At 57.6% G+C, this 13,181-nt stretch overlaps 1 protein-coding gene across 1 annotated transcript; it reads right to left on the reverse strand.

Moving 5' to 3' along the window:
- Window positions 1-777: 777 nt before the first annotated feature.
- SYF2 (SYF2 pre-mRNA splicing factor) lies at window positions 778-3,002 on the reverse strand. The gene is made up of 7 exons (XM_054171014.1): window positions 2,906-3,002; window positions 2,718-2,825; window positions 2,240-2,365; window positions 1,890-2,007; window positions 1,686-1,776; window positions 1,097-1,195; window positions 778-1,011 (listed from the first exon to the last, which is right to left on the reverse strand). The coding sequence occupies exons 1-7, from the start codon at window positions 2,963-2,965 to the stop codon at window positions 846-848; spliced, it is 768 nt and encodes a 255-aa protein (XP_054026989.1). The 5' UTR covers window positions 2,966-3,002; the 3' UTR covers window positions 778-845.
- Between the last annotated feature and the right edge of the window lie 10,179 nt (window positions 3,003-13,181).

Consider the following 13,181-nt stretch of genomic DNA (forward strand, 5'->3'; position numbering starts at 1 on the left):
GCCTTGCACCTCAGCAGCTGTCGTCTCTGCTGAACTCAGCTTGGGGCAGGCTCTGCTCTGCTTCAGGTTGCTGTGTAGGGCAGGGAGGAGGCTGTGGCTGCTCAGAGCTGCTGCTGTTCAGCACTGAAGTGCTCTGGGGCTCACCCAGAGGGGAAGGTCAGTGGTGGCTGGGGGGCACTGGGCAGCATTTGCTTAAATTCCTTTTGTAAAACAAATCACTAAAATAAACTGACTTTGACTGCAAGTCTGGAAGCTTCTTGTAAGAGACTGCAAGTGTCCAGATGAGGCTGGCAAAGGTACCAAGGGGGGGCGGGGCTTATGGTAATAACTTAATGAGGCTGATTAAGGTGGGGAAAGACCCTTGGAGTTGAGTCCAACCCTAACCCAGCTGCTTGAACCTGAAGCACCACATCTGCATTCCTTGGACAGCTCCAGGCATGGGGACTCCACCTCCCTGGGCCCCTTCTTCCCCATACTCAATCTCCCCCTGCACAGCCTCTGCCCAGGGTTGAGCTTGGCCCTCCTGCTGCCAGGCTGCCCACAGGGAGCTCCAGGCAGCTCCTCTGTCACGAAGGTCCCACCCAGCTCAAGCATTCAGTCACCCAAAGCAATGCTTCCAAGGCCTTGTAGAAGGGAGACAAAACTTTATTCTGAACTGAGAAGAAGTCACTGAGACACAAACCAGCCCAAGCTGCTTGCTCCAGCTGCAAGCTCTACACAAAGCCACTGGCTCCCACTCCAGCAACTACTGCTCATTAGATTGCTTCATGAGCTCCACACAGTGACAGGAGCCAGAGCTGCCAAGCTGTGAGAGGGCTGCCCGGGTGCACTGCTGGGGTGAGAGCTCAGACAGCTGTTCCCCTCTCCAGGTTCTGCTTGATCTCTGCTGTGTACTTGCCGTAGAACCTCTCTGCCTTCTTGTTGAACTTGGCGTTCCTCTCGTTGATGTAGTCGATGTCGGCGTCGTCGTTGTAGGGCCGCCGCCGGCTGTACTTCTCGCGCTTCTCGATCCTGCCGGGCGAGGGGCAGAGGGTGAGGAGCTGCTGCCAGGGCATCCCCTGGGGCTCCTTGGGGTTTACCTTGGGCCTTCACTTACTGTTTCTCAAGGTCTGCCACCATTCTGTCGATCCCTTCCTTGGACGGCACGTGGGTCCCGTGGAGAAGGCTGTCTGAGGTGGGGTAGAGAGCTTCACCGCTGGGCAGAAGAGAGAGGCGGTGGTTACACAGCAGTGCTGATGGCTTGCAGACATCCCTGCTTGCCTCTAACCACTCAAGGCACTTACTCAGAGAATCACAGGACTGTGCAGGTTGGGTGAGACCTTTAAGGTCATCAAGTCCAGCCTTTAACCCAGCACTGCCAGGTCACCATTAAATCATGCCCCTCAGCACCACACCTCCACGGCTCTGAAACCCTTCTAGGGAAGGGGAATCCACCACTGCCCTGGACAGCCTGGGCCAGGGCTTGACAACCATCAAAGGCTCAGCTTGGTGAGGTGAACCTCAGCAGTGGCATTAAGGAAGCTGTGCAGGTTGTCAGGCCCTGCCCTTTGAGAGTGTGTCACAAGATGAATTGATCTTGCAGCATATGTAAGGACATGCAGGTGCCAAAAGGGTTAGCTGAAGTCTCTGTTTGCTAACCAGGGAGAGACAGCACAGAGGGTGTCAGACACTGAAATGCAACTCACTACTGCTCTTTGAGCCTCTCGTACTGCTCCAGGTCAGGTTTGATCTGCCGGGTCAGCCGCTGGTACTGGCGCAGCTGAGCGGCCGCATAGTCTTGGTGGGAAGAAAAAGAGGCGGTGAGAGGGTGAAGGTTTATCTCCTGCTTCAGACTGTGGCTGAAGCACTGCTAAAGGCATTCACTACAACACTGACAGCTGAGCCATTACCTGAAAATCCTAAATCTGGATTTTTCCTCTTCTTTTTCCTCTCCCACCTCTCGGCATCCTCAGCGCTGATCTCCAGCAGCTTAACTCGCTCGTAGTCCTCTCCTCTGGCTGCGCATTCCTAAGGCAGCACAAAGCATTTCCACGTTCACAATGCATCAAACATCACATCTGCAACGACCCAGATGGGTCCTGACAGTGCAGGGCAACAATTCAGATACACAGCAGCCCCGTTAGGAGAGGGATCTGGGAGGGGGCAATGTCTGTACAAGCTGCCACAGCTGTCTGGCCACCCTGCAGGCACCGGGGCAGCAGCTCAGCAGGCTTGTGGGACACTGCAGTTGGGTCTTTACCTTTTTCTTTTCTTCCACCTTCAGCTCCCACTCCAGCCGAGCCTTTTTGGCTTCCCAGTTTGGAGGCAATTTAAGCCTTTTATCTTCTTCCACTACTTCTTGGTGATTCAGTTTGCGAGCTTCGTTCTAGGCACAGAGAGGTTGAACATGGGCACACAAATGGGAGCAATGGAACCCCCAGGGCCCGTGGGGCCTGTCCCGGGAGAGGGGGCCAGGCCACTGCAGAAAACGCTGCATTCTGAAGAGGGGTAAAGAAATCATCCCCGGGTGGGGGTTAGACTGGACGGGAATCGCTGCTGCGACGGCAGCAGTGAACTGCAGCACAACCTTCCCAGGGAGCATCGGGCCGCGGCCTGTGCCTGAGCTGGGCTAGGCCGGGCCGGGCAGCCCCCACTGCCCCTTCTGCTTTGCTTCCCCGCGCACCAGCGGTGGTGCTGGCAGGGATCGGTCCCTCCTCACCCACCGCCGCCGCCCGTACCCGCATCAGATGGAGCTCCCGGAACTTCCGCAGCCGCTCCTCTCGTTTCTGCGCCGCCGCCGCTGCCGCCGTGCCGGGCTTCGCCTCATCCTCCGAGCCCGAGGAGCCCTGAAACAGCCCACAGTCAGCCACCGGCGCCGCGAAGGAGCCGGGAAACCCTCCCCTTCGTTCCCCGCTCGCCGCCTCACCCCCGCATCGGGATCGGGAGTGCCCAAGCTGCCCAACGACGACACGGCCGCGGCCGCCATGGCTGACGATGAACACTTCCGCTGCGGGCCCCGCGCAGGCCCCGCCGGGGCACAGGCAGCTGCGCCTGGGCGCCCCCCAGCGGCACGGAGGTCTCGCTGCGCCTCGGCAGGCGGCGGGGACCGGGGATCGGCTTCGGCTTCCCCCGGCGGCTGTTGCCGCGGTCCTCGGTCCTCCGTCCTCCTCCTCGGCTCGACGCCTGCCGGGCTGATCCACCTGGAGATCTGGAGATGAGTCAAGCTCCGCTCCCCGCCAGCGCCTGGGAGCTGGGCTAGCTGCAGCGGCTTCCCTCTCAGCTCCCCCTTTCCGCTGCCCGGTGTCACAAAGAGCTGTCGTCAGCTGGCACCGGCCTCGGGCGCTGTCGCGATCTGGCGTCAGTGTTCTGCAGGAGTGGTTTGGGCTTTAGGGGTTGAATTCTGTATGCCGAGGAGGAGCCAGGATGCTGCTTCGCTGTCCTCGGAGGCAGACTTGGCATCTCCCCAGCCTTCCAAAGCCACACTCGGGCGTATGGTGAGGCTTATTGGTGATGTGGCTACACGCACACACAAATCATAGAATCATAGCATAGTTTGGGTTGAAAAACGCCTCTAAGAGCATCAGTCCAACCATCGACCCAGCCCCACCATAGCCACCAAGCCTCGTCTCCAAGTGCCGTGGCCGCACATTTCTTGAGCACCTCCAGGGGTGGGGACTCCACCACCTCCCTGGGCAGCCTGTGCCAACCCCTGACCACCCCTGCCGTAAAGAAATTGTTCCTGATGTCCAACCTAACCCTCCCCTGGCACAGTTTCCGGCCGTTTCCATTGCTGACACGTCTCTGTATGCGTGTGCAATGTCCTCATATTTGTACAACCAAGACAGAAGGGTTCAGAACTTTTGTTTTTCGTGGAAGAAACAATCCAGCAGGTTAAGGACCGCTGCTGGTCCATGATGGCTTTTGAATGGACCTTGTCGGCTGCAGCTCCTGGCTTTCCAGCAGGGGGAAACACAGCACAAGGGATGAGAGGTTGCGGCGCTGGCAGGCAGCCCCGGGCAAAGACAAACTATCTCTGCTCTCTTTTAACTTCACTTTCTTCTGCTGCCAAACTCTGATGCATGCTGAGTGATTAAAAATATCAAACACAGCGTTACCCAGCGAGGAGTCAAGTCAGAGGACAAAAAGAAAGGAAGAAGAAACCCAGCCCAGTGAAGGCAGTGCTGGAAGACTGAGCAGGCTGGGGTGAAGAATGAGAGAGGCAGAAGGTTTGCTCTTGCCCTGGTGGCAGCATCTCAAGAACACAGAGAAGGTTGTCCCGATGTGGTTGGGGGTTTGGGGTATCCCCCCTCTCCTGCCTCCTCCAGAGCCTCACAGCTTGGCTGGGAGTTGTTGGATTTCCATGCACATGGAGCAAGCTGCCACCACGCTGGGGACAAAGGGGCCACTGGTGCTGGAAGAGGAAGGATGTCTGCAAGAAGCAGCCAGCAAAGGGGCTGAGGTGGTTGTGCAGTGACCTGGGCAGTGTGCTGGCAAAAACCTGAGCCAGGTGCTTGGGCCACAGCTTCCTCAGTATCTCTCTGCTCCATCTGGAGCTCCTGCCCTCTCTGCCCCAAGGTTGCCCCTTAGGTTCTGCCCTCCCCAGCTCTGAGCCCTCTGCAGCAAGGGGTGTCCCAGGTGTCCCCATGGAGAGGGTTTTAGCATGAGCAGTGCATGACAGGAGCAAAGGAAAGCTGAGGAACATCTTGCTGCCACTGCAGCAGCAACCCCAGCCCCAAGGCTTGGTGCTTGTGAAGAAGAGGAGCAGGATCTGGCCCTGCTCACCTGCCCTGAGCTGGTGCTGTGTGCTGGGCTCTGTCTCCATGTGCCTCACGAGTGGGACCTGGTTGCCACACTTGAGAGACATTCTGGGGGCAGGGAGGGATGCTCCCTCAGCTCTCAGATGCATTCAACACTGCAGCAGCTGTGCCCCTCTGCAGCCCCCACCTGCAGCCCCCACCTGCAGCCCCCACCTGCAGCCCCTGGACCAGCTCTTTGCTTTCTGGAGCCTGCAGACGATCTCCTGTGACACCTGAGCATGGGGTTGCTCTGTGCCTCCTCCAAACACCAGCCAGGAGCAAGCAGAGTGAGAGAGCAGCAGGGGGGAGGGTGGGTTTTGGGCTCTGGGCAGTGGCTGCCCCAGGTGTCAGCTCTGCTCCCTGACGTGGAGGTGACCACAGCTCAGCCAGAGTGAGGCCACCAGCCCCTTGCACCCTCACTGCCCTTCTGTTCACTCAGAAGCTGGGTGGGTTTCTGGGTTTGTGCAGCAGCTTGGCCCAGCTTGGTGAAGCCTCTTTGCCCTTCTTGCTGCCATCATGCAGTTAGAAAATAAGCCCAGGAGGCCTCCCTGACTTCTGTGGGTTTGCTTCCGGGTCCGATGCCAGCTCAGGAAGCTCCTGGTACAGGTGCTGAGAGCCTGCCTGGCTCAGTGGTCCAGCTGCAAATCCCGAGGTGGCCTGAAAGGGCAGGAAATTCACCCAAAGAGCTGCCCCGGGGCAGGGAGCAGGGCCTGGTCCTGCCCAGGCTGCCAGCGAGCAGAGGCAGAGCTGCTCTGGCTGTCACTTACAGCTAATTTATTTTTAGATGAAAAACTGTTTTTATTTCTCATGCACACAGAGCTGGCAGTGCCTGCCCGGGTCGGAGCTGGCTCCATTGTCTTCCCCAGTTGTGCCTCCCCTGCAGTGCTGAAATGAAAAATTCCAGTGCCATATTGTACAGGGGCTGGGAGCTCGGAGGAACTGACTCATCTCGGTTATATTTGGCCCTTTCAAAGGGGAAGATCCTGCTCGAGGAGGGGGAGCAGCACTTTATCTCCCACCCCCCACCCCCCCTCCTGCAGCAAACCTGAGGCTTTTATCAGGAGTCTGCAGGGTGTGTGGCCGAGGGTCCCCGCGAAGCCACCTGGGTGTCCTCGTGGCCTGAGGCTGCTGGGGCTGCTCAGGCAGTTGGGGCAGGGGGCAGAGGAGAGGGTTGTGTCATTTCTTGGAATTAGAATCGTGGCTGCAGCGTGACAGAGGCCACAGAGTGCTCCCCAGGAGCCAAGGCCCTGCAGGTAGCGAGCCCCAAGCCTGGGGACATTTCCCACCCGTGAAGGAGGAGGACAGCCCCAGGCTGGAGCTGCAGTGAGGTGCTGCGGTGCAGCCAGCTTGCTCTGCACTGGTAGCACTTAAACACCACACCCAGAGCCCCAGGACAGCCAGGCCCCCGCCATGGGCCGGGGCAGCCATCAGCATCTCTGCCCTAAATGCCTGCCCTTGGTGTCTCTGGCCTGCAGTGCAGCTTCCATCTCCTACCCACTGGGGCAGATCTGCTGCAGCTCCCAGCTGGCTGCTAGAGCTGTGAGTGCAGCACTGTGGCTGGACCTGTGGATGTGCTGTGCCATGTCTGGGTGTGCAGTGCCATGGTTTGGGTGTGCAATATCATGGTCTGGGTGTGCAATGTTCTGGTTTGAGTGTGCAATGCTGTGATCTGGGTGTGCAATGCTGTGATCTGGGTGTGCAGAGTTCTGGTTTGGGTGTGCAATGCCACAAGCCAGACCTGCAGTGCTGCACCTTGCCCCTCCACTGCCGTGGCTCAGGGCTGCAGCACCTGGACCCCTTGTGCCGGGCGGGGATGCTGCCGGCGAGGGCAGAAGATGCTCCGCGGCGGCCGGGACCGGCAGCTCCTCTCCTCCCCTCGGTCCCCACACGGGAGCTCGCCACGTGTCGCATCCAACCTGCCACATGGGGCCTGTTGCGTGTCAGGAGGGAGCCGGGAGCGTGCCGGGGGCTGCGATAAAGCCCCCGGCATGCGGTGGCGTGAGCGCAGCTCCCCGGCCCGGCAGCTGCGGGAGCCGCTTCCACTTCCTGCCGCTGCTGCCTGCGCCGCTCCGCTCCGTGCTGTGCGCCAGCTGCCGCGCTCCATCCTGTTCGTGATGAAAGGTGCTTTAGGAGCGGAAGAAAGTTATGATGATCAGGAGAAATCATGTCCAGGCAGGGCTGCAGACACGGCGAGCCTGCGCTCCTCCTGGTCCCAGACCCTTGGGCTGGGGGGAGGGGGGGAGCTGCTGGACCTTCTCAGCCAGGCAGCAGAGTGGGGACCCTTCCCCACCTCTGATTCGGAGGGGAAGCAGAGGGGTGAGCGCGGGTGGCACATGTGGGGTTGGTTTGCCAGGCTCCCGCGGGGCTGGCTGGCTGCGGTGCCATCCCGGGGCTGTGCCAGCAGCTGGGGAACTCAGATCCGTGGCCAAACCTCCTTTTGTCACCAGGATGAAAACTGGGAGCAGGAAAAAGAGAGGCAGCACTTCGGGATGCCCACGTGGCTGGGTGCCCTGGGGCTGGGACCAGTGGGATGCTGAGCTTGGCCGTGCTGGGAAGCCCTTTGCAAGCAGCAGTGCTGCTTTGGGTCAGGGAGAGGGAAAGCAGAGCTGAGACTTGCGTGGGACCTAATGAGACTCACAGTAACTGTTGGGAGATGAGATTGTTTAGGCTGGATGTTAGGAAGAAGTTCTTCCCAGAAAGAGAGATTGGGATGTGCTGCCCAGGGAGGTGGTGGAGTCACCATCAGTGGAGGTGTTTAGGAAGAGACTGGATGGGGTGCTTGGTGCCATGGTTTAGTTGATCAGATGGTGTTGGGTGAGAGGTTGGACTCCATGATCTCAAAGGTCTTTTCCAACCTGGCTAATTCTATTCTATTCTATTCTATTCTATTCTATTCTATTCTATTCTATTCTATTCTATTCTATTCTATTCTATTCTATTCTATTCTATTCTAATATGACCTTACTGCAGCAGCTCTAATGGAGGGGAGTGATCAGCCATGAAGGGGTTTGGAGAGAGGGGGAACCTGAGGGTTGTTTGGGGGTTTTGGGTAGAAGAGGAGCTGGGCTTTTCCTCTCAGGCCTGTCCCCTTTCAATCACAGGCTCCTGTTTGTGTCCTGTTGGGTTGCAATTATAATCTTTCAGATCAGACACATAATCATTGGGCTGGCCAGCCAAAAGTACCTGGGTAATGTGCTTAACAGAAATTATCCTGGTTAAGCTCCTACTCTCTTGAAAATGAGAAAGTGCTGATGGTCAAAATCAATTCCTCCCCAGCCAAATTACTGCAGGGCTGGCTTAGGGTTTCAGCTAAATGCTCAGCCCTCAACCAACTGAGCCTGACTGTATTGAATTAAGCTCCTGATCAGATAGTTCAGATGATGGCAAGGGTTTGTCTTTAATGCTGGCAGCCAGAGGGTGAGCAAGATGGAAAAGCCACCCTGTTCCCCCCCCTGGAACAGTGCAGGGGGTCCTGCTGGGTGTTCCTGGTGCCAGGGCTGTGGGTAAGCTTTGCCCAAGCTTTCCCTGGCCCTGTGAGAGCTGGTAGCTTGAGTTGGGAGGATGAGCCTGAGGGAACTGGGGTTGGTTGCTTAGTCTGGAGAAGAGGAGCTCCAGGGGAGACCCTCTGGCTCTCTGCAGCCAGGAGGTTGGAGCCAGGTGGGAGCTGGTCTCTTCTCCCTGGTACAAGTGATAGGCTGAGAGGAAGTGGCCTCAATTTGCCCTGGGGGAGGTTTAGGTTGGACATCAGAAGAAATTTCTTCACTGGAAGGGTTCTCCAAGCCTGGCCCAGGCTGCCCAGGGAGGAGGCGGAATCCCCATCGCTGGAGGTGTCTCAAAGAGGCAGAGCTGTGGTGCTGAGGGCCCTGGTTGAGCCCCAGCCTTGGTGGAGTTAGAGAATGGTTGGGCTGGGTGAGCTCAAAGGGCTTTTCCAACCCCAACGATTCTGTGATGGGCTGGGGGTGTGGGGTGGGATGGTTTGGGATTCACAGCCCTAAGGGCTGACTAAGCACAGCCTTCCTGGGGTGGGTGATGGTGGTGATGCTTCTTTTGGAGATTTAAGTGCCTGGAGAGCAGGGCAGCTCTCCACAGCACCTGCCAAGCCCTGCCTGGTTGCAGCTTTTCCCTTAAAAGCCGGAACCTCGCAGAGTTTCCTGGATGAGAGCAGCTCAGCCATTAACCATGAATGCCAAATGAAGCAGCTCTGCAGGCCAGAGCACAGAAAAATGCTGTGGGAGAGCAGCCCCAGGTGCTTTGCCTCTTCTCTCTCCCCTCACCACGTTCTGGCTGAGAACTGACCTGGCCAAAGTGCCACCCTCAAGTGCCACCCACCAGCGTGGCTACCCCAGTGCCATGGCACAAGGCCACGCTGGGATGTCCCAGGACCCTGTGGGGTGGGGATGCCTTTGAGGCTCCCCAAAACCCAGCAGCAGCAGGGATTGATTGCTGGGGCAGACACTTCCCTGGGGGAGTGTGACAAGTGGCAATTAATTAGCTGTCAGTAACTGGGAAGGATGGGATTGTGGTCCCGCTGCTGGGGTTAGGGAGAGGGAGGTGGGAGGGAGGGTGAGTGGCATCTCCTCAATCCGTGCTGGAGGATAGCTGAGGGTCACAGAATCCCCTGGCTGGACAAGACCTTCAGATCATGGAGTCCAACCATGACCTCACATCTCCCTGTACACAGCTTTGGTCCACATCCCTGAGCCTCTCATCCAGACGAGGTGGGAGCTCATCCCAGGATGCTGCATGGAGGGGTGCTGGAGAACCAACCTGAGTTGGAGGTGGAAAGCCATCAAGGACTGGGGGTTGCTGCCTTCACTGAGAGGAGTTCCAAGGAGAGAGATGGAGCCTCGAGGTCTCTTTTCCAGGGGGTGTGAGAGGCATTTTGCTGCTCACCATGGAGCAGGGAGTGGTTGGTGCCAGGATGCACTGGGGCACATCATGGGCATGGTGCACCTTGTGTCTGGGAAGGAGCTGGGGTGCAGGAGACCCCCCCTCCCCTCCCCAAGCCCTGCAGCTCCCAACCCCCTCTCTCTGTGTGTCTCTGCAGAGCAGTGCTGGGAAGCTGTCATTTCCCGTCTCCACACCTGGATTTGGGAACCCCCACGCTGTTCAAAGCCGGGGAGGAGAGGAAGCCAACCACTTCCCTGACTGTGGGGAGCCCATGGGGGTCCTGCTCCCTCCATGCCCTGCAAAGCTGCAGGATTTGAGCTCACAGGGCTGGAAAGAACCAACGAGGTGAGTGGGAGAAGTTTGGGGGGGAGGTGGTGGTGGTGCAGATCTGAGCTCCCCACACTCTCCACCCCCAGGGGCTGCTCCCCAGCTGGGCTCAGCTCTCCCACACCATATCAAAGCCTTGACTTACTACACCAGGGGTGGGGTTTTGTTTGGGGTTTTTTTTTGTGGTTGCAGAGCCAGATTCTGCTGGGTGTAAACAGGTGCAGCTCCTTGGGTTTCTTCTGAGGCCTGATTTTGGCCCCTAAAGTGTTAAGTGAGTGCTAAGCCCTATAAAATTACCCTTTCAGCTACTATTCCTGCACAAAAGGCTTTGGGCCGCAAGATATATGCCAAAGCATCTGATGAAGTAATAGGGCTGCTCTCATTGGTGACATTTATTATTAACAGGGAAAAGAGAGAGAGAGGAAAAAAAAAAACACCAAACAACCAACCCAACCCCCAAAAAGCATAAAAATAATCCTAACCCCAAGCCCACTCCACCCCAGCCAGCGAGAGAGAACTCTTAATTGAAGGACTATTGTGCCGTGGTAACTGCTATTAAATTAATCTGCTGCATTCCTTTCCACCCACACACTTTAAAACTTCCTGGTTATAATTAGAACCATTTAAAACCAATTTGACACTCCTTGGATGATGCAGTTCAGCTGCTTAATATGGTGAGACTTTGGTGAAAGGAGCAGAAGAGGGGCTGGGAGCAAGCTGGGGTTTGCTCAGCTCTCGCAGAGGATCAAACCCGGGATCTGAAGCTGGTGCGTGGAGGATGTTGAGTCCCGCAGGGAGAGGCAAGCTCAGGTCTGCTCCCTTTCCAGGGCTGTAAATCCCCTCCCTGAGCTGTGGTCTGTCACAGTGCTCTGCAGTTGGTTCATGGGAGAGGGTCCTGGGAGGGCTGCACTGAGCACTCTTTGCCTGGGGGTGCTGGGAGGGCTCAGTGGTGCTGATCATTGAGTTGTTCCAGTTGGAAAAGGCCTTTTGGCTCACCCAGTCCAGCCCTCAACCCAACACCACCAGGGGCATTAAACCACATCCCTGAGTCCCTGCACCCTTCCCAGTGCAGACCATGGAGCCATGGCCCTTCAGGAGATGGTTTAGTGGCCGTGGTGGTGCTGGGCTGATGGTTGGACCTGATGATCCTGGAGGTCTTTTCCAGCCTTAATGATTCTGTGACTGTATGAAATGCTTCCCCTTGTTTCGAGAGGCACCTTGAGCTGTTGCTTCTCCTTTGTGCAAGGTGATGAATGCACCAAAGCAAAAGAATGTGCTGGTGCAGCAGTGTTTGGGTGTTCAAGTGTGGTAAAGTGGGGTGAAAAGGCATCCAGAGAGGGGCCACGGAAAAACCCAGAGGGCTGAAACCCCTCTGCTGCAAGGCCAGGCTGAGTTGTTTAGCCTGGAGAAGAGAAGGCTCCAATGAGACCTTTTGGTGGCCTTTCAGTGCTTCAGTGGCTGAGCAGAAAGCTGGGGACAAACTTTTGAGCAGGGCCTGTGGTGACAGGACAAGGGGGGAGGGTTTGAACTGGAAGAGGGAGATTGAGACTGGAGAGAAGGGAGCAATTGTTTACAGTGATGTAAACCTGGCCCAGGTTGCCCAGAGGGGTGGGAGCTGCCCCATTCCTGGAACCACTGCAGGTCAGGTTGTTTGGGGCTCTGAGCCACCTGCTCTAGCTGCAGGTGTCCCTGCTGAGAGTGAGGTGTTGCTCCCTTCCCCCCCAGTCTCTCATCCTATGGCTCTAACTGCAGGCCCCAAAGGTGACTCTTTGGCAACAGGAGCCCTCAGAGGCTTGCTGATGCCACCCAGGTACCTCTGCCCAAACGCTCTGCCAGCCTCAAAACCTCAGTCAGAGTTAGGAAACCCTCAGAAGGTGCTAGTCTGGGGCTGGATTTGTGAAGCCCTCTGGTTGTGGGGGATCTGGGGGGGTTGGTGTGGGGGTTGGCTGTTCACTGGGAGAGCAAACAGAGAAACCACCAGGTCTGGCTGAAAACTGGAGCTGAGCCCTGGTGGGTGTCACTTCTGCAAACGTGTTCCTGCTCAGCTCCTTTATCTGTCACTCTCGTAACCACCTGGGTGGCATTCTGATGGTATCTGCAGCACCGCGCAGCTCCCCGGCACATCCCCGACCACCTCAAGGCAAAGGCAGTTCCTCTAAGCGGCCCGGGAAGATCCCGTTAGTCACGGTATCTCTGCTGTCACCTTCTGTTTCCTTCTCCATTTGGCTTTCAGTTTTGTGACATGTGTTAACCAGGACTTGCGCCGGATCCAGCCCCGGCCCCGCAGCTTCCTCAGCCGCCGCGGGGACCGTTTCCTCCCGGCGCCCACCTTGCGCCCGGCCACGCAGCGGCCAGGGCTGCCAGGGCTTCGACTCCTCTCCTTCGGTGGAAAACGCAGCGTTTTGTGCTCTCCACCTCCTCCCCGCCCCGTCCCGTTCCTCATCTTTTTCCCTTCGGGGAAAACCTCGAGGGTGTGAGCCTTGTCCCTGCTTCCTTCCACTGCAGCTCAGTTTCAGGTTCCCGCTCCGCTCCTGGGGCTGTGAGGCTGAGGATGTGCCAGGCACAGGAATTTGGGCTGCTGCGGCCCCAGCAGCTCTGCGGAGCCCAGCGACCAGCAACAGCTCCTGGTCCTGCTTGCTGCTCCCAGCAGCTCCTCCCCTGCACCCTCTGAGCACCTGTTTAGCCCTTCTGACCAGTGCCATTTACCCTCCTTCTGGGGCCAGACCTTTCCTTTTCACGCCAGCTCCTTGCCTTTCCTCTGCCCCCCCTGCTCTCCCTCTCCCAGATGCCCTTCACCACCCTCAGCTCATCCTCATCTCCCTCCCTTGTGCTGCCTGCCCCAGGGCTCAGCGTGGTGGCACCAGGTAGGGCCATGCTCCTGTGCCCCATCCAAGCAGATCCATAGGATGGTTTGAGTTGGAAGGGACCTTAAAGGCCACCCAGTTCCAAGTCCCCCTGCCACAGGCCACCTTCCACTCAGGGAGGGGGAAATGTGGAGGTTTTCCCCCAAACAGGACCACACCGTGGGTCAGGGACCCCCAGGTGAGGCTGGGGAGTTGCAGCTGATGAGTGGTGCCTGCAGGGCTGGAGCACGGCGGGGCTGTGCCACCTCGTGTGTGGATTTGGGGAGTGGTTAGTTATTTGTTTTAATGAAGAACCCCCAAATTAATTGGTTTTTTCACTTGGAAT

Source organism: Dryobates pubescens, chromosome 20, assembly GCF_014839835.1.
Source record: "Dryobates pubescens isolate bDryPub1 chromosome 20, bDryPub1.pri, whole genome shotgun sequence".
NCBI classification, from domain to species: Eukaryota; Metazoa; Chordata; class Aves; order Piciformes; family Picidae; genus Dryobates; species Dryobates pubescens.

Coding starts and splice junctions, on each gene's coding strand:
- SYF2 (XM_054171014.1), bottom strand. CDS start 2,965: ATGGCGGCCGCGGCCGTGTCGTCGTTGGGCAGCTTGGGCACTCCCGAT. Junction 2,008..2,239: donor AGGTGGAAGAAAAGAAAAAG/GTAAAGACCCAA, acceptor GTGCTGCCTTAG/GAATGCGCAGCCAGAGGAGA. Junction 1,012..1,096: donor GTGGCAGACCTTGAGAAACA/GTAAGTGAAGGC, acceptor CTCGCCCGGCAG/GATCGAGAAGCGCGAGAAGT.